Source organism: Camelina sativa, chromosome 11, assembly GCF_030686135.1.
Source record: "Camelina sativa cultivar CO46 ecotype springtype chromosome 11, ASM3068613v1".
NCBI classification, from domain to species: Eukaryota; Viridiplantae; Streptophyta; class Magnoliopsida; order Brassicales; family Brassicaceae; genus Camelina; species Camelina sativa.
In genome coordinates, this window is record NC_141890.1 from 26503886 (window position 1) to 26525213 (window position 21328).

A 21328-nucleotide genomic window follows, 5' to 3' on the forward strand; every position below is an offset into this window, starting at 1 on the left:
CTGTTTCTTAAACTTTATGGGTTTTATTTGGGCTATGTTTGGGCTTATAGCCTTGGAAACATTTTATTTCTTTCCTAACTTTAATTGAATGCATTTTAACAAAAAAAAAACAAAAAAAAAAATTTCAACTTACACAACATAAAGTATCAATCTTTGTCCCACATTAAAATTTCAACAATCGTAAGAAAAAAAAACCCCAAAAAGATCAAATTTTTTTTCATAATTTGATTCATAATCACATAAACAAATCCATGAAATCAAAATTGAAGAGAAATAAGGAGAAAAAACATAGGATTTTGATTTGGTGAAGAAGCTGAAATCACGCCGAAGAAGAAGATTGGTATCACAACGAGCATTCAAGCTTGGTATCACGACGAAAAAGAAAATAAATCTAGCAATTGATTAAATGCAGTGTTTAACAAAGCGTTTTCCATTTGCTTTGTCCATCTAAGTAAAAAAAAAGCTTACCTGTATTAATTATTTTAATTTGATAGGCTCTTGATTTTTTCTGAGGTGTCAACACCAATTTCATTGTTGAAGGCTGATAGTGGTGTGTGTTGGTTTTGCATTGCAGACAAACGTTAGCGAAGGGACTAGAGCCATTTGTGAGTTTTCTAGAACAGGCCGGCTACCGAAGAGGAGTGAGTGAACGCCTTGCTAATAAAACTACCACAATATTTGCTTTTCTAACGGCAAATTCAGATGACTTAAATGGAGTATATTTTTTGTACTTCATTATTGTTTACTTATTAACTCTATTTAAATAGTATATTTTTGTTTGTTTTTAACATTTCTTTCAAATCTAAATTATATATCTGTTTCACAACATTGATAAATTGGTATTGAATGGTGTGAAAGATATTCGGTCTTTCTTTTATTTTTTAAAAACTTCAAAGTTAGCAAAACTCTTTGTTTGTATTCGAAAATCTCTCATATACTATTCAAGTTTTGTTAATAAACATAACCGATTTTTCATTTCAAAATATTTAGTTTTGGATTTTATATAATTCAGTTGAACTTGATATAACTTAAACAATTAAAGTTTTACGACCTAAAAGGATTTATTATTTGACTGGATATACATTTTACAAGTGTTTTTGAAGTAATTTAATTTACTGATTAAGTACATATACTTAAAGAAACAATAATTGAATTTTGAGATAAATTCCAGCCATTTATGGTATTAAGACAAGAAAATAGTAACGGGTAATTTGAGTAATAAAAAAAATATATTGAACAATTTTTTTTAGAAAGGGACATAAATTTTAGATAAAAGTACGAAATCAAAAAATATAGGTAGAAAAATTCTTTGCTAAACGCTTTGTTTCTTACCACATCACATCCAAAAATAACCAAAACAACGTGTTTTGGGTAAATCCATGTGCCATATGAATGCCACATGTCGTCTAACTCAATATCATTAGACCCTGACTTAACATCATTCGAGCAGATGTTGAAATTGACAATATTTCATATAATTCAGGTAGTAAATTTGAATTTTAATACGGTTCAGGTTGTTATTTGCAGGGTATTGAAGTCTAGGTATGAAAAAGCGTTTAACAAATAGTTGGGGTTGATTTTAGCCATTTTCCCTAAAGATTGACTATGCGACATGTAAGCAAAAATGGTCAAAATCAACCTCAACTATTTGCCGAACGCTTTTTCATACATAAACTTCAATACCCTTCAAATAACAACCTAAACTGTGTTAAAATTCAAATTTACTATCTGAACTATATCAAATTTTGTTAATTTCAACATCCATTTGAACAATGTTAAGTCGGAGTTTGACGGAACTGACTTAGACGACCTGTAACGTCAACGTCGCACTGAAACTAACTAAAACAACATCATTTTGATCATTTCGTAGCAACCACAACACACCAAAAATGACCAAAACGACGTCGTTTTAATCAATCTCATTGCAACGTGGACGCCACGAGTCGTCTGACTCAGCACCGTTAAAATCCGACTTAACACTGTTTGAACATATGTTGTAATTGACAACATTTCATATAGTTCAGGTAGCAAATTTGAATTTTTATACGGTTGAGGTTGTTATTTGCATGGTAGTAAAGTTTAGGTATGAAAAAGCGTTTGATAAATAGTTGGGGTTGATTTCAGCCGTTTACCCGCGACATGTAATTAACCACTTTGGAACGGGCATTTTGCAAATTTTAGTAATTTTGAAAACAATTATATAGCTTTTTAAAATTAATTTTTTGGATAATTTCAAATAACTAATAAAAATATTCAACAGAGAACTCTGGTATCCCGTCTAAATTTCTTATCCAATCTCTTTTAATAAGCATTGGCTCATACTGGTAACCATTAGAAAAACAAAAAGAAAAAGAATAAAAAGAACAATGCGGAATGGAATAAACAGTTTTTGAGGAATGAAAAGAAAATCTGTAGAGAAGGAACACAATAGTAAATGGTAACCAAACATTAAAAATATTTTTAAAATATATTAAATATTAAATAATTTAAATTTCAATGATGATACTAATATTATTTTTAACGTATTTATAATTAATTTTACGTTTGATTTTAAAATAAAATTTATAAATAAAATTTTATATATATCATATTAAATATTAATAATTAATATTAACATACAATAAAATTTTTAAGAGTTATTTAAATTTATTTTACTATTTATACCGTTTTCTAATAGAGCCTTAAGATTATTTTAATATAAAATTTCTATCAAAAATATTTTTCTGTCAATACATTGTGAAAATATGAAAGTTTTTATATTACAAAATTGAAATTTTATTAATAATCACATTTTTTATTTATTTTAAAATAAAAAACGAATTTTAATATTTGTTCCTTTTTTTTGTTCCATTTGTTCCTCATCAATTTTGGGGAGGAACATTTTTGTTCTATTGTTTCTTATTTTTGAAGAATATAGAGGAATGTAGGGGAAAAAATTACTTTTAAATGGTAAAAAATTGTAGAATAGAAAGCAATGTGATATTTCTGCTCATTTTTTTCCTAACTTTTAGTCACTAGTTGAAGCCATTGTCTAACGAATAATTATTTAAAAGAGAATGGACATAAGACAAAAAAATCCGGATAGATACAGGACAAGACGAGATGAGATGATATATGACAAGAGGAGAAGATTGGAACGTGAGGGGTTGGGACGTGATGGGACGTGCTTCCCATTTCAAAGTAAATACGTTTAGGTTTAAATTTTATTAATTTACATGAAAATAACGTACATGTGCTATAACACCCAATTAATATAATTTTTAGTTATTTTACAAATTTAAAATTTATTTGAAAATATTTTGTTTTGTGTGGTATATATATATTAAAACTAAAAAAACAAATAGAGATATTGACTATTTAACGAAAAAAAAACCTATCCCTATTGATATCCAGAACCAGAAGTCATCAACTTCGTTAATTAATTTATTCTCTCGCCGCCGCTTTTATTAGAACCTTATTCTCAGGTCCGGTTTACTGTGAGAAACCGAACCGAACCGTCCTCAATCTCACCGTCGAACTGGTTTCGGTCCGGTTATTAAAACAGTGGAGTTGCACACTTAAAAAAGTCTTATGGGTCAAACAAAGGCTAATCTAAAGGTCAGCTCCTGATGCCATTCTCCCTCCCGACAACAACAACCACTTCTCTTCGTCGATCTCTGAATCATCACTTCAACCTTAATCGAAATCTCCGGTTTTGCTCAAACCTTGAATCAAATTATAAATTTAATCCTGGTTGTGTTTATTTAAATTCGATATATTTATATTTGTGTTTTTTTTTTTGATTGATGATTTGGTAAAAAAAAGATCGAGAAATTGGAGAATGACGACACCTCCTGTTCTATCTCTCGCTCTTCCTTCAGATACTGGTCGTGTTCTTAGTATCCAATCCCAAACTGTTCAGGTTCTTCAATATCTGACTCTTTAAGATTACTTTATCTTATCATTAGAAACTTTGTTTAAAAATTTTAATCTTTGATTTGTTGGTTTCAACAAGAAAGAATAGAGCTTTATGCAATTGAATCTGAATTTTGGTATAAATATGTAAGCTTTTGAATATATTAGTGATAAAAAGATTCTGCTTTATCACTTTTGCTGAATTTTTTACATAAAGGTTTAGACTTTATTGAATTGAAGGATAATTATACTCGGTTCCTTAATTTACCAATTTTTGAGGATAGTCTTGTGTGGTATTGGTTCTATTCTATGAGAGTACAATGATTGTGTTGAGAATGAAACACCTGTTCCTGTACTTGAGAGTTGTACTATTTTTTTTGTTAACTTTGTGTTGGCCAATATTGTGATGCCGTTTACATTTTAGGGATATGTTGGTAACAAATCAGCTGTCTTTCCTCTTCAATTGTTGGGGTATGATGTGGATCCAATTAACTCTGTTCAATTCTCGAATCATACGGGTAAGATTCATTCACAGTAATGTAGAGTAGAGCCTAATGTTCTTGAAACAAGTGTTTATAGTGTTTTCAGGATTGGAGTATGCAATACTACTGATGTGGCTTCTGTACTAAATTATTTATTTTCCAGGGTATCCTACATTCAAAGGACAGGTTTTGAATGGTGAACAATTGTGGGATTTGATTGAAGGTCTTGAAGCAAACGATTTGTTGTTCTACACTCATGTATTAACAGGTTCTCACTTTGAACACTAAATGCCTCTCTTATTGGTTAATTGATATGTCCTTGAGGAAATTTCTATGAGAAGACTACAAAGGATGTGGCTTTCCTTTCACTTTCCCACTAAGTTTAAGTGGTTGAGACCTTGGAACTTTATATTTAGCTTTTTATGTTTTCAAAATACAGGATACATTGGATCAGTGTCGTTCCTGGATACAATCTTGAAGGTTATCAATAAGCTTCGATCTATAAACCCAAATCTTACATATGGTGAGTGCACTGCTACGCCCACAAGAACTTTTTGATTTTCTCTATTTAGTCTCTGAATTTTTCTGTGTTTTTGATACCTTGGAAGTATTGAAAAAAAGATGTAGTTAGGCATCTCTGTAGTGAAGGCATGATCTGATATGTGACAAGTTTTGGATCTCAATGGTTACATTATGCTAATTTAAGTCTATTCTTATTAGTATGTGATCCGGTGATGGGTGATGAAGGAAAGCTGTATGTGCCTGAAGAAATGGTACATGTTTATCGTGAAAAGGTAAAAGAGAATAAAAGAAATATGTGATTGTATACTTTCAGTTGGATCAGTTTATAATATACTTTTCTCAGCTTAAAATATTCATTCACTGAGTTCAAAGATTTGTTTTTCCTAATCTGGCAATCATTGCCTATATTTGTAACAATTGTTGATGTGAAACCTCCTGATGATATTATTTTGTGGTTAGGTTGTTCCCCTGGCTTCTATGTTGACTCCTAACCAGTTTGAGGCAGAGAAATTAACAGGATTAAGGTACTTGATTATTAGCGAAACTTGCATTCTATTAGTCTATGAGGTGTCATGAATGGAATTGTGTTTGAAGTGGTTTTCCTAGATCCCTAGTTAGCCCCCTTCATCAGTTCATATCTTTTGCTCCTATGAACTTCATGCTTACATGAGAGTGAGATTTAGCTCTTTGTATGAGTTGGCTGATAGTTATATTATTAGTGAAAAATATGAACGCAAAACATCGGGAATTCCCAACATTTGATACATTCTCCTGTTATGGCTCCAAACATCACAGTCCTACATAAATATTACAGGATAAATTCTGAGGAAGATGGCAGGGAAGCTTGTGCTATTCTTCATGCAGCTGGTCCTTCAAAGGTTTGTTTCATTGAGCTTAACCCTAATTAGTTTGCTTATTATCTCCACCTTTAGATGGTTTAGGTTGAGAAGCCACATTGCATAGCATGCAGCCATGTAAGATTAGCTTTACTATTTCTAGAAAAAGCTCAATGATTTTTAATGTTTGGCAGGTGGTGATCACTAGCATTATTATAGGAGGCATTCTGTTGCTTATTGGAAGCCATCAAAAAGAAAAGGTAAGTTTTTGACAGCCTGAGTATGTTAAGTGGCTTACAATTGCTTTTCTAGTTCTTCTCCGAGTAAACTGATCTTAGTTTTTTCAACGTCAGGGTCTGAAGCCTGAGCAATTCAAGATTGAGATACACAAAATCCCTGCTTATTTTACGGTACACACTTCAGAACTTCCAGGCATTTAAATATTAGCATAAATGTAGCTTAAGTTTATGCAGATGAAGTACAGAGTGGGTTGCTAGTGCTTGGCAAGTAGGACATGTTAAGGCCAAGATGAAAGTTTCCTTGATGCAGGAATTTGGAACATGCTAATAAAATACCAAACATATGGTTTTCACTTCTGTTTCTACATTGTTTTTGTTAAATGTTGAAGTTTTAAGCTCTTTCGGAAACACCACTTGCAGGGAACAGGAGATCTCATGACTGCTCTTCTACTTGGTTGGAGTAATGTAATGCTTCTTGATTTCCTTATGAAAGCAAAATATTCTCTATCTGATCGTCCATATACGCTTTGACGTTTTTTGTTTAAATAATTGTTACATGTAGAAATACCCTGACAACCTTGACAAGGCAGCTGAGCTTGCAGTTTCAACGTTGCAGGTAAGTCTTTTACCTGTGTGTGCTAATTGTATTTGGAAGCCATGGAAACTAATGATTGAATAACTCTGTAATGGTATGCAGGCGCTTCTGCGAAGAACACTTGATGATTACAAAAGGGCGGGGTATGATCCCACCTCGAGCAGTTTGGAGATTAGATTAATACAAAGCCAGGATGAGATTCGTAACCCAAATGTTGAACTGAAAGCTGAGAGATACAGCTGAAGCAGGTGAAAATGTAACATATTTATCTCAAATAAGAAAACATATATGATTATGGGGCTACAATAATTATGTTGCACGATTATTTTATGCATATAAAACCGTTCAGACTTTAGAGTAAGAGGATGTGCAAGAGCTCTTATAAAGCATTTAAACAGTGGTTAGACAGATGGTTTTTGGCTGTTTTGTTTGGATACTTATAGTTCATCATTTTGTTAGTGTTAATACGTTAACAACAAAAGATGGAGTGAAGGTATGCATTCATCTCTTGCAAATCTTTAACAGCGCCTCTTCTTTATGGGCGTGCAACTAGAGGACCTAATGAAGATCTAATCATGTTTCATATTTGTTGGTATTTGCTCATATGCATGTTTCATATCAGGTCCTCTCTCTCTTTTCTTTTGGTTTCCTTTGTCTGCTTTGCTTGGTGCATCACCACCTATAAACAGTGCTCCAGCAGCTCCATTCGTGAGTCATTCCTTAGAATTCTTCTCTTTCGGTTTGTCTGTCTATCACGGAGTAGTCTTGTTTGCATATTCTTGCAACTCTTGTTTAGCGAATCCACTCTGTTCTTGTGCTTTTCCTGGCCTTTGAATCTGAATTCGAAAACATGCGTGTCTCAACATTTCCTCTAGACATCAGAGCACATAGGTTTAGGTGCATATCATCCTTCTCTCCAAGCTTCTCCTTTGTTCCGACAAATCATTGCTTGATTGGGGCATTACTTGTCACAACTTGTGGCAGCAAAAGAACTTGTTTTCAAGATTCACAGAAAATGAATCTAGTAAAACTGGCAAATCAGATATGCGATGCCAGAGAAGCTACGTTTGTACTAATTGATACCATAGCAACCCATCTAGTAGAGTTCTTGGTGTTCTAACTCAGCCACCGAACTGAATGAAACTCGAAGGCTATAACCATGGGATTGCAATACTGGTTTTACGAAGGAAATATGATGATATGTGGTACATACTACATCGCTTTATGCTGATCATTTAGCTTTAATATTGTTACCATTAAAGTATAGTTTGTAGTCTATGTAGAAACAGAGCTGTTCTTCCACGTTCTTGACAAACACTGAACCAAACATTAAAAGACTACTAATATGCTTGAAATGAACCCAAGGAGTGAAAACACACATATCTAGTTAAGCAAACTTCAAGCACTAACTTCTCCAATCAGTAGTAAAAGCCATGAAGTGGCCTTGAGCTGAGCTGTTCATGATACATAGACTGAAGTGGCCTTGAGCTGAACTGCTCATGATTCATAGACTGAAGTGGTCTTGAGCTGAACTGTTGTTCATGAGTCATTGACTGAGGAACAAGAGATGGACCGTTCATCATCTGCCCACGGAAAGCTCTCTCATTCATCATCATATTATTCACTCTTCCTCCACTCTGCATATTCATTGCTTCTGCTGCAGGGTATGCATTAGAATATCCAAGATCCATGTCCATCATCAGATTTGGTTTCACCTCTTCATAGCTGTTGTGTCTTTGTGGTATTTCTCCGAATAGCTCTTGGAAATCTTCAGGTGAATTGCTCAGATCAAAGTAATCAGCATCGTTCATCATCACAGGTTTCATGTTCATCATCATCATCTCTTCATCACTCTGATTATGACTCTGCCTTTCATAACTTGGGACATTGTTGAGATTTCTTCCGAAGTTGTATTGTGTGTTCCCCAATCTTCTGTTCTCTTCGTTAAGACCAGCTTGATGGTAAGGGGTCAAGAACATGGGCTGAGCATGTTTCCCTATTCTGCTCAACTTCTTGACCAAAATCTCTGGATCTAAGTTACCTCTAACAATCACTACTTGCTGATCTGTGTCTATATCAACAGAGTAAACACCTGAAACCAAGAACCATGGGAAAAAAACTCATAAAAAACATTACTTGGACCAACCTATAAGATTAAAGATCCTATGCTCTGTTTTTTCGCACCTTCAACTTTTCTCAGTGTTTTCTTCACTTTCCTCTTACATCCTTGGCAGTTGATGTTAACCTGGAGAAAATATGTCTGTCACAAAACCAAAAACGATGTTACAATGTTGGAAAGTAAAAAAAGAAGAATGTTTGTGTCTAAACCAAAGAGAGAAGTGATGTTTTTACAGTACCTTCATAGGTTCATAGATGTTTCTTGGCATTCTTGATTTCTGGACTTCACTTGTGTTTTTGGGACTCTAAACAAGACAATGTGGTTGTATATAAGTAGAGAAGTAATAATGAGAGATATAGATACATAGAATATATGGAGAGAGAGACAAAGATTCTGGTGGCCATTGAAATCTCGATCTTGTCAGCTTTTTGAGCAGGTAAGTCTCAGAGGACAACACACCAGTTTCTTGTGATGAAGATGGTTTGTGTTGGTCAACTATCACTGGCTCCTCTAAGTGTTAAATTTCATGTGAGAATTGTAAAAGATAATAAGAAAAAGTAAAAATAAATATGGGGAATAACCGAATAAGTATGGAGGAGGACCACTTGTAAGAAACTGGCACTGCAAAGTTGAAAATTTCAGAGCTTTTGAGTATTTATGTTGTTTTAGGTTATAACTTCTTTATCAAGCATAGGTCTGCGTTGTGGCTACACACTCTAGTCTCTGTCGACTCTCTTCAGAGCTTCTTCAGTTTTTAAATTTATTGAGAACGACTTTATTAATTCGAACTTTCTTATTCTTTTTCTTATTACAAAGAAAATTAACTAGTTATATATTCCGTAAGATAATTTTCAAAATTTATAGTATAGATTCCTTTAAATAATTTTATCAGCGCATGAACTAATTAAGCCTGAATATATATTAAAAAAAATCAGACAGAGTTGACAATTAGGTTTTAGTTTGGATTCATTTTTCAAAACCCCAATAAATTGAAATATCTGCTGAACTTAACCATAGCAAATAGAAAAGAAAGTGCCAAAGGCTAAACCAAGCCAAAAATTTATGTCAATTTTGGTCCATATATTTCGCACTAAATAACCTGACAACCATTTTTTTTACAGCAATAATTTGACAACCAATAAACCTAAAATGTTAGTGTTTATATTTTATTAAAAAGCTATACAGTACCGTAATCATAAATAAGGGCTGTATATTTGGGTATCTCAACAATACAATATTAATTTTTTTAATTTTATTGAGTATGTATAGTTTTATTTTTGTAAACCAAACTGATAAATAGAAATATGACATGTGTGCTCATAGTTTCTAATGGGGTTCTCGCAATATGTAGTTTGAGAAACGTTGTTTCACGTTTTTCTTCCTCACTCCTACTTTCTGATATTTTTATTATTTTATTGGTTTATATACGCTGTGAACAAACTCCGGATGAAGTTTGTCTTACTCTTATGTGTGATTTAAACGAGTACTGTACTAATATCATTTAAACTTTTAAAAAAAAATCTTAGAAGATAGATTGAATGACTATAAAATGAAGTGTAACAACACAAAGACGCAACATCACTAAATTAATAACAATGACATTAAAGGATGTATGTGTGTTATGATGATACACGACCTATAGGGGCAATCTGAAGAAAGTTGCAGGAGAGATGAAATTTCTTGGGTGGTAAGGGAGATATGTGAGCTCAAAAGTTATGCTTTAGAGGTAAAACGTATCTGCCCATTTACACTATATGCTGCTTTTGAATTTTTGAATCAGTCACCTGATTATTGTATTACTCGTCCTTATTAATTACAAGGGATTTCATAAGTCTTCATTACAAAATTTTGCCCACAAAAACCTACGCAACTACACATTAGGAATATATATTCATTACAATCTATTATCCGACTATAGTTCAAGACTACAAATATTACAAATTTACACTGGTGTTTGTTCAATTTTATAATAATTAATTTCGTTACATTAACTGTCCAAATAAAAAGTGTACAACTGTTGACAGAACCATCAAAACCGTAAAATTTAGAGAACCTTTTAACACTTGCTAGTGTTGAGTCCACAAACGAATATTTGATAAGAAAACGAAGAAAAATCAAAGTCAGAAAATTGTGCCAAATTAATCTAATTACACTGCAAGCATGTTGATTCTTTTGTATGAGTTAATGGTATATTATTTTATTAAAATATTTTACATGTATTTACAATATCTTTTCATGTATTGTTTTGTTTAATTTCTAACTTCCTCTTTTATTTTTTTGTTATGCTTTTTGTTTTTAATATCGTATTTCACTTTAGATATATATCCATTATTGTGATCCTTACAATGTCACATCTCTTCTACACAAAAAAAAAACGACTGAAAATAAGGTTAGATGAACAAAATTTAAAATTTTGAAACAAATGTTTATATACACTTTAGGTGACTAAAAGTTGTTTATACAATTTAATTGTAAAGAAAAAGTGCTCATATATTATATCTCTTAAGTCTTAAGGTTCAGAAGTATATCTCTCTTATAAATTCATTCCTCACATTTTATTGCATGACGAAGAATTGGAGATGAAGATTTCGTCTAGAAATTGACCAAAAATAGAAGGGAGAAGTGTATAGAAGGTCATTTTAATATGTTTTTACATTTCTGTTGAGAACGTCTAACTGGTGTCATCAAAAAAAAAAAAAAAATTATGTCTTAAAAATAAGAGAGAAGCTCTTTAAGATGAGTGTCTTAAAAATAAGAGAGAAGCTCTTTAAGAGTCTTCACTAAGACTTCCTATAAAAAACAATATCTATAATAATAATTAACTTAAATTTTTTTTATGGAACACTCTTTTATGGATGTTAGTGAGCATATCTATCACCATCTTTGTTTTTTTAACCCTTTTGTCGTTATTACTATATATAAGCTTTGACCTGATAAAATAACTTCCCCTAAGATATATCTAGTTTATAAACTCAAAGTTATATGTATATATAAACTCAAAATTTTAGAAATATTAAATAAATATAATAAATAGTGTTATGATTCATCAAAATATTTTCTATAAGATGCTGTTAGAATTTATTTTATCATCTATTTCCTTGCAACCAATTGTTTTTATAATCAAAATTTATAATGTTATATAACAAAAAAAATATTTCTTACGTTCTTGTATAGTATGAGATTAAGGCCCCAATTGGTAACGACTGTTACTTGTGTCTGTAGAGACTTTGACTGCAAAAATTTGGTTGTAAAGAATTTGGCTGCAGAAACTTTAGCTGTAAATACTTTGACTGTTAAAATCTGATTGTTAAAAAAAAAAATTTTAAGCTATGACTATAATTTTTTATAATTATATATCATTTTATATATATATATATCATGATAAATATTAATCTGTATGTCACATAGTGACAAAATAATAATTTTATTAATAACAAAATTGTATAGAAATACAATGGTGATGTTATAAATAATAAATTTGTGAAGAGAACTGTATGTCAAAAGAAAGGAAAAAATGCTGATAATTAATCTAAAAAAAAAAAGAGATTTGTACATAAGTATATGTAAATTTATAAAGAGTTTTTAATTCTGATAGGGAAAGAAAAAAATAGTTTTTTAAATTTTGTTGGTTTTACAATGTCATTTTAAGGCTTAAAAAAAAGAAGAGAAGTAAAGAAAGAATATATTAAAGCGACTGTCAAAACTTAAAAATAAAACTAAAAAGTCATAAAAGTCTGATTGGCAAATAATTTTTTTTTAAGATTTTTAAATGTTTTTAAAGCTTGAAAAGCCTTCGGACCTAAATACTGATTTGACATTTGGACGAGATATTTTTACGTTTCATTTTCATTATAATTATTCAATAGTTATAGTAATGATACTAATATTCATGAGCTAGGCCGAAGAAGGGGCAGGTTGTGGCACCCCATAAGTGTTGATGTCACAATCGTGTATTATTGTCGATTTGGTGCCCCTCAAGACCCCCTCTATGCTCACGCTGGTAGACAATTGTACCATGATTGTTTTAGTATTGGCTAATCGAGACACGCAAGCTGGATGAAGGACAAACCAATATACTGACGGCTCAATTTCAGCGAGAAATAGAGCTCCTAGACTCGAAGTTTCTAGGGATGCAATGTAACTGCAAGTTCGGACCTTGTCTCGAGTAAAGAAAGCTAACAATTTTGCTATGAGAAAACTTCTATTAGGAGATTTGTGGCTTAACACCACTGGAGTACCTTACCAATCAGTACTTTGACTATATTACCGTCATGTGATGTTAATGAACATAAATATAATTTTTAATACCAAACCTAAACTACTATAATTTTTTCGTAATTATTTAATAGATGTTTCTCGGTTCAAAAAGTTAAGGTTGAAAAACGTAAGGGACCATTCCTATTATAACTGAAATAAAAACGTTTAAAACATCACATATAACTGATTAAATAAAGTACTAAACTCTCCTTTGATCAACACATCATCATTAGAGGGCATCAATTTTTTACAAATGTTCAGATTATAAAATCATATTTAAATAGGTTAAGTTAAAACTAAAATAATTTAAAAATCATAAAGACATAAAAATCAATAAAAATTGTATTTAACTATACTTTTAAACACATATAAGTCTAAGAAGAAAATAAAAGGGACTCTAAACCTATAATCACTTTAAACAAAATTATTTTGAGTTTACGTAACATTCTATTGTTAGAAAAGTAAACTGACAAAAATGAGCAAAACATATGTAAATTATAAGCAAAACATATGCAGAGTATAAGCAGAAAAGTAAGGTTTATTCTTAAGTGTATTTTTAGTGGCATGACATAGCTCTTCCATTTCCATGTAACCAATTTGTTAGTTTATGAAAGTATTAGTATTTTAGAAAAAAAAATTGGTAAAAATTTACAATTCTTTTTTGAAAAAATTTCATTTGGGTTTTCATCTTCCCTTATGGGTTTTTTTTTTTGTTAGTAAAATTCATTAGTTATTGTAAGTGTAGTTTTAGAAACCCAAAACTGAAATACATCTTAAGAAATTATACTAGTCATGGAACAAGAAATAGTTTTTAATTCTTTTATGTTCATTAGAATTTTGGAATAATCTTTATGTGTTATAAAGTATACACAAATATAAAAAGTAAAGTATTATATTGATAATACAAAACACGTTTACACATATAAATAACCATGTCTAAGTAAATTATAAATCAAGCTTAATGAAACGGTCTAAACTAAATTTCCAAATAATTCCCTCATATGGTGAAAATTTGATGGAATTTCTGATCGCTCAAAGTTTTTTATAGTATCTTGATTTCTCCTAAAGTAAAATCCGTTTATATGTGTGTTCATTCTCTAATGGACTGTGGTTTCTCTGATTCTTACGAGGCATCATGGATCCAGACCAATAGTATTAGTCTAAACAGAAACGAAAATACGAAACTTTTATGAGATATCATGACTTAAAGAATAGAATGCGTGTCTAGCGGCTATTGCACCCACTAGGCATTTATAGGCTCTTATTAGGATAAAGAGAGTTTTAGATAATGATTTAGACTTCTCTATTTAGGACGAAAATATGCCTAGGTATAGGTTACAAAAGAGGTTTCGTCATATTAAAGAACTTCAGGCATTGATAAACATTCTTTTGAAAAAACATAACTGCCTTAGAGAGTGCGAATCCATTGACGTTTGGATTGGCAAAGGAAAATAAAGAAGTTGCAACTGGTGCTGAAAAGTACAAATATAACCTAACCATTGCGTTTCAATATTTCTTTATCATGTATGGCAGTCCGCCTGTGAAAGATGCATGGTACAATTATTTTCAAACATAGTATAAGTGTATTCATGAAAATATTATTCGAATCTACAAAGAGAAGCATGTACATGAAAAGTCTTCTACAAGTATTTAGGTATATAGATTTATATGATTGCAGAGTTGATGAGAACAAAAACAAAAATTGAAGAGGAATTCAACAAATATGGCGTGGACACATATACATGTAAACACATAAGTACTTATATTATTTTAATCAAAGTGAAATGTCATTACAATTTTTCTACTAATTCATCAAATCTTAGAAGAATCCAAAAGAATATCCGGAAAAATGTCAAAAAAATCCCCAACTTTCAAATTGTGGCCAAAAAATCATCAACTTCTGAAATGTCATTTGAATCACCAAGTTTTTGTTGATTTTTCTTAAAAATAGCTAATTTTCATTGATTAGGCCATTTAAGGCACGACGTTAAATTTTCAGTTACACAACGATGACGGAGTTAAATTCCGTCAAAAATAATTTGAGTCCAACAAGGATCGAACTACCTACCTTTAAAACACAAAACAAGCTCTCTACCATTAAGCCACAATTACATTTCTATATATCTTTACAAACAAAAATATATTTATACGTAAACAATCGGTTATATGTAATGTATCCATAATATATATGTAATCATATCATAAATTTATATATATATATATATATTTATATATTAACGTTTTAGAATATAATAGATATAAAATATAAAGAGCAAAAACTAATATAAAATTTTTCTTTGCTATATATATATATTTTTTATTAAATAGTAAATAAAATTTATAATTCATAGTGTGCATATATTTAAATTAATATCTTATTCATCAGGATAAAGAGTGTAAATTTTAAATATGGCCTTTTGCATATATATACCAAAGAAGACGTATTGATCATACATTTTATTTGGTATTTGTAAAATATTTATTTTTTACTCTTTATATTATATATAGATTATACACTAAAATTTAATATATATATATATGTAAAGAGTAATGATATAATAACATATATTTTATAAATATATTACATACATATAACATTATTTTTGGTTTTGCTATTTTTAATTGATTGTCTACATATATATATATATATATACATCTCTGATTGGTGTAATATTAGAATGTTATTGTGGCTCAATGGTAGAGAGCTTGTTATGAGTCTTAAAGGTATGCAGTTCAATTCTTGTTGGGCTCATTTTTTTTTGTCTTATTCTTCTAATGAAAACGACGTCGTTTTGGTTTCTGACGGAGTTAACTTCTGTCATCGTTGTTTAATGCCGTGTCTTAAATGGCCTAGTCAACGAAAGTTAGCTATTTTAAAAAAAAAACCAACAAAAACTTGGTGATTTAAATGACATTTGAGAAGTTGATGATTTTTTTGGCCACAATTTGAAAGTTGTGGATTTGTTTGACATTTTTCCCGTATCAGTCCGTTTCTTATATGGTTAAATGGAGGGCCTGGATGCTCTTGTCTCGGAGGTCTTCTTTTTAAGAATGGTAAATCTATACTGCTTTTTCTTTCCCTAAGCACTATTATTATCAATGACTTGTTGTATAAAGTGGTTAAAAAAAAATAGGGAGTTTGAGGTTCGATGTTTACAATGGAAGTGTTCCTTCTTTGGTCTCTATTACTTATTCATGGAAAAAGGTAGCCGAAAGCATGTTCCTATATAGGTCTATCACAAAACCAATGATATATTCTTCTTTATTATTTTCCAGATTTTGTATCAACTTCTCAGATGGCAAACATAATATTTCTTGGATCAGCCTACTGGATCTGGCTTCTCCTACTCAAGAACTCCAATTGATAAAACTAGTGATACAAGTGAACTTAATTAAGAGGAGCCCAGAGTTTCTATTAGTTAAAATAACTTGTGTTTTTTATAATCATTTTTCTTTGTGCCGGTAATGCTCTTGGTCTAAAGTTATTGACTAATACTATACTTCCGATACCCATTCCAGCATTACGTAGTAATAACCATATTTGTTAGCTACACTCCTTCAAACCCTCCCATCTAATTTACTTTCCAAGTGATATAATCTTTACACGTACTAATTTTTTATTCGAACCAAGTATAAATGAAACGGTTTAGGTTTTTATTGGGCCCAAATCCTGAGAGGGGGAGGAGTGTTTTAGCACATTCCTAAGTCTCACACATTTGGTTATAATAAGTTGAGAATGATTTTGCTACAGAAAGAGAAACCATTTTCAAGGGTTATAGTACCACTTAAGTCAACATGGAAAGAAAAAGGGGTAACTGTTGTTTCAGATGGTTGGGGTGATCTTACTAGAAAACCTATCATTAATTTCATTAGTATTTTTAGAAATGATTCTTTGTTTGTCAGGGCTATAGAATTTTTTAGCAAAGTAAAAGATAAATTCTTTATTTATAATTTGATGAAAGAAATTATAAATGAAGTTGATCGTCAAAATTGTATGCAAATCATCGATGGCAGAGCAACAATTTGTAAGGCGACTAACGAGATTATTAAGTGCTTATTCTCACATCTATCGAACATCTTGTGTTGTTCACATTGTTTTGAACAATATATATGTAGCAATGAATAAGGAAGCAAATGAAGAGTGCAATTGGATAACAATAGTTCATGACATGCTCTCGCAATCAAAAATTTTACAGTGGTTGATATTCGTTTTGCTTCCATTATTGTGATGCTTAAAGACTGAAACTTATCAAAACCAGCCTCCAATCAATTACTTATAGAGATGACGGCGTAGGGAAAGCAAACTTTGTTAAGGAGAAGATTTTGTATGATGATCGGTGGGATAATGTGTTTTATATTATTGATTTCACAAGACCTATATATATGATATGATTAGAATATGTTACACTTATAAGCAATGCCTTAACTTGGTATAAGAGATGTGGGATTCCATGATTGAGATGATCAATTGCCTAAATTTAGCATTTGCTATGATGTTGTTTATGATATTATAGTGGCTCGTTGAGCAAAAAATAATACTCCCCTACATTCTTTGTTACCTTTGGGAATTTTTATTCTTTATCCAACAAGCCGGTAGGATACCATAAACAACGTCATAAAAGACGTTAAATTCAGACACTTAACGTTTCTATTTTTTTGTATATCACTTCACCCTTTCAATCATGGGATCATCTCATATACCAAGTGAAAGACATGGCTTATCAGTGCTATAATATCTAATCATATCCTATATAGGTCTTGTGAAATTAATATAAGATATGTTATCTCACCAATCATCATCCTAGATCTTCTCCTTAACAAAGCTTTCTTTCCCTACATCATCATCTCTATATGTATACCACTTCTAACTTATTACGAAGGATTGGAGGATGGTTTTGATAAGTTTCGTTTTGATAAGTTCCTTCTTTTAATCATCACAATAATAAAAGCAAAACGACTATCAACCATTGAAAGCAATTTAAAAGGAGAAACTTACTAAAGATTCCTAGTCTAATGTTGTGGTGCATTAAAAAAATTTTGGATTGCAAGAACATCCCCATGAACTGTTGTTTCCAACTGTCGTTCAACGTTTTCATTCACTCGTACTTTCTTTGGTCCCCTCCCAAGCAAAGAGAGAGGTGTATATTACCTTTTATTCCAAGCAAAGTGAGCTTTAACAGTAGAATACGAACTTCATCGACACTACACTAAATTTTTTTTTTTTTTTTTTTTTTTTTTTTTTTTTTTTTTTTTTTTGAAAATGTACACTAAAAAAATTACACTTGTATTTCCAAGTTTCTCATGTTATTCCTAGTTTCTCTACTTTAGTCACATAATTCCACAGTCGAACTTCATAACTTTAATTTGAAGAATTAGTAGATTCATTACTAGCGGTACTACCAAAATTATCTTTCCTTGAGAATTCATCAGATCAAACAACATAACATTAACTTAAAATTGAGCAAAAACGAAAAAGAACGATAAGTAAACAAACGATCACATGACCATCGACAACGATGAGTATCTATGGACTATGGGGTTGTTATATATTAATTTATTAATCTTAATCTACGCTACACTAAAACAATAATCAAAAGTGAAAAGAGAAAAGAGAAAAGAGAAAAAGAGCGATTAGAATTTATAGGCACGTACTTGTTCTGGTTAGTGGTGAGTCACGTCTAAGAAGAGATGAAATCGTGAACGAAAGTGGAGGCGTCAATGACACATACGTGAAGAGAAGAGGTCGGTGAAGAATAGAAGGCAATGAGTTGATTATATATAAAAACCCTAGAACATGCCCTTTAATTCCTTTTTCGTTTGAGTTTTTTAATAGAAATATATAGTCAAATTGCATATATTCTAAAACTGATCAGACACTTTTATTTATCTTCAAAACGTCTCAGAAACGTCCCCGTATCTCGTTTCCTCTGTTTCCATTTTTTGCTTTTTCTGAAACGTCTGGGAAACGTTTCTGAGACGAATCCAGGACATGAGACGGCTGCCAAAAGACGTAACCTCGTGCTTCATAGCTCTCCATTGCTCTGCAACCAATGCCTAATATATAGAGCCATAATAAATGTCTAACTTTTGACCTTTACAAACCTCACGCCTCGACTTAGTTTTAGGTTTGGTTCCATACAATACAATCTCTGGTCACTTGGTTTTAGAATGTTTTGCACTCTATCGGCTAGTAACTGAATTTCACCGTATACTTCCTAGGTATCGAGATCTTTTTGAAAAACTTAAAGTTAGTGTTTTGTTGGTCAATTCCAAATGCAAAACCAAACGAGTTACAATTAAAACTGTAATGAAGTTACAATCGTCATCAAGACCCAACAAAAATCTAGTCTAAAATTAACTAAAAACTGATCTTAGTTCATCAGGTCAAAACTTATATGTTAAATAAAACTGACCAACATGATAGAGTTTCCATAGGAATATAAAAAACAAAAAAATAAAAGGTCTCCATCTATGTCACCACCCCCAACCTTATTACTCTTGCTACCACTCCTTGATAAAAAGCTTCATCTCCAACATTTCACCACGCAATAAACTGTTAGGGATCAACATGGAATTATCTAGAGAGGTTTCAAAATTCACTTCATGAACCCTCTTCACCTCAGGTGATTTGTAAATCACAGCGTGTCCATCCACAGTGTAAGAGAGATGATACGAGAACCGTCCTATTTCTGGAACAGATGGCGCAATGCAGCTTAGAGTCACATACACACCGTATGGCTCCTTAAAACACTGCAACGCAAACATAAGACTCTTCGCGTACTCTGTCCTAATCAACATTTTTTCGCTGATGTTCATCCGAACAATAAAGGAAACGTTACAGCTGAACTTACTACTCTGGTATATTTCCATATCCATGTGGGTGATAATATAATGAAGGTATAGATCCTTGTATGAGCTAGTGTAATCGCAATCCAATGCAGGGCATGAGCATCGAGAGAAGACGCATTTCTTCTCATGATTTGATTCTTTCCCGTAAAATACATTCTTGGTGCAACCCAACTTAGCGTTCTGACATGGGATCAAGATCGATTCAAGAACCGTCTCCATTGCTCTGCAGCGGTTGTGACCAACAGGCAAAGCACATACAGGACATTTATTTCTCAGTTTGGGACAGCAAGAAGCACAAGCCAAATGTCCATTATCACACTGAAAATGCAATACCAACACATTACACGTATATAAACATTTTTTCAAGAACTATAAAAGTCAGTTTCTTTAACAAAATTTCACAAAAATACTCAAATCATCACTAAAAAGGAATTTTTTTAAAGTTATAATTCAGATATAGAGACAACACCTGGAAGATAGGAGTTGTGAAGGCTTCGCAGCAAATGGGACAATCGAGAATCTCAAGATCCATTAGCATCGTCAAGCGTTTCTTACCCTCTCTGTCCGTTCTGTCACTGGGAGATAAAGAAGAAAGCTGTCTCTTTTGCGGGAGAATGGTGTGAGATCCATTTCCTTGGCCGGAAGCTTTTGAAATCGAGGCTCCAACCATGTCAGAGAGATGCCTAAAACCCTGATTTCCTAAAGATTTTTTAGTTCATTGTTGTTAATTCATGATCACATAGCAAGCGTAATTGACAAATACAATGACACAAACTGTAAAATAGGCGATATAGATGATATGGGCTTAATTGTTCATTGTTCTTCGATTCCCATTAAAGGCCCAAGGTACAAGTACCTAGAGAAACAATAATCTAATTGTTATCTTAAAATTTGTTATAAGTAACAATTTTTTTTTGACCATTGGGCCACAACTGGCCGGTCCATTAACCAAATTTTTACATTTGTAGGAACCGGGATCAAATCCCGGATGTGATGGTGCTTTCTACAAATGGACTTACCTCCTGCCACTACACTAAGGTCACTTCACATAAGTAGTAATTTTTATCAACTAAAAATATATAATTGTCTATTAAATTTTATTTTAGTTAATTAATATTTAGTGTTAATAGTTTTTTTTAAACACATTAGTTTATTAACTTGAATCAAAGATTACACATAGTTATCAAGTAACATACAAAAATACAAGAGCTAACGATCTATTTTCCCTCGGAACTATCGAATCAAGCCAACTGGAGTCCAAACTATGACTTTGATTTATATATCCCTGAAAATAAAATTTGAAACATATTTCCCTCCAAATCAAAAGTTGGAAACCTATATAATGAAAATTTTTAAGAAGTAAACTAGATAATATTTTTTTAATGTAAAGGAGTCTTTCACCGATATAGGTGCTTTAAGATTTAAGTCATTCATCATGCATGTTATTAAAAGTTAAAACCTAAAGAAAGCCTATTTTTTATGGTCTTTCAGCTAAATGTTGAAAAATAACATTTCTTTATTACCTAAAAATAGCT

General features: G+C 31.6%; 3 protein-coding genes across 4 annotated transcripts; 1 reads left to right on the forward strand and 2 right to left on the reverse strand.

The window, feature by feature from the left end:
• The first annotated feature begins 3348 nt into the window (after positions 1 to 3348).
• Positions 3349 to 6929, forward strand: LOC104724147 (pyridoxal kinase). The gene is made up of 13 exons (XM_010442593.3): positions 3349 to 3691; positions 3805 to 3901; positions 4319 to 4412; positions 4540 to 4644; positions 4816 to 4899; positions 5097 to 5170; positions 5358 to 5422; positions 5713 to 5776; positions 5929 to 5994; positions 6088 to 6144; positions 6394 to 6438; positions 6536 to 6589; positions 6671 to 6929. The coding sequence occupies exons 1-13, from the start codon at positions 3609 to 3611 to the stop codon at positions 6809 to 6811; spliced, it is 1029 nt and encodes a 342-aa protein (XP_010440895.2). The 5' UTR covers positions 3349 to 3608; the 3' UTR covers positions 6812 to 6929.
• Positions 6930 to 6942: 13 nt separating this feature from the next.
• Positions 6943 to 9233, reverse strand: LOC104724148 (uncharacterized). 2 transcript variants are annotated; one of them, XM_087471750.1, is made up of 4 exons: positions 8926 to 8964; positions 8753 to 8828; positions 8102 to 8660; positions 7987 to 8017 (listed from the first exon to the last, which is right to left on the reverse strand). In XM_087471750.1, exons 1-4 carry the CDS (start codon positions 8953 to 8955, stop codon positions 7987 to 7989), a joined length of 696 nt encoding a protein of 231 aa, XP_087327876.1. In that variant the 5' UTR covers positions 8956 to 8964. The 2 variants fall into 2 exon arrangements, with proteins under 2 accessions (XP_087327875.1, XP_087327876.1); XM_087471749.1 differs by having other exon boundaries at positions 6943 to 8660; positions 8926 to 9233.
• Positions 9234 to 19218: 9985 nt separating this feature from the next.
• LOC104728268 (E3 ubiquitin-protein ligase SINA-like 7) lies at positions 19219 to 20524 on the reverse strand. Its single transcript, XM_010447273.3, has 2 exons — positions 20263 to 20524; positions 19219 to 20111 (listed from the first exon to the last, which is right to left on the reverse strand). Exons 1-2 carry the CDS (start codon positions 20461 to 20463, stop codon positions 19446 to 19448), a joined length of 867 nt encoding a protein of 288 aa, XP_010445575.2. The 5' UTR covers positions 20464 to 20524; the 3' UTR covers positions 19219 to 19445.
• Positions 20525 to 21328: the final 804 nt, after the last annotated feature.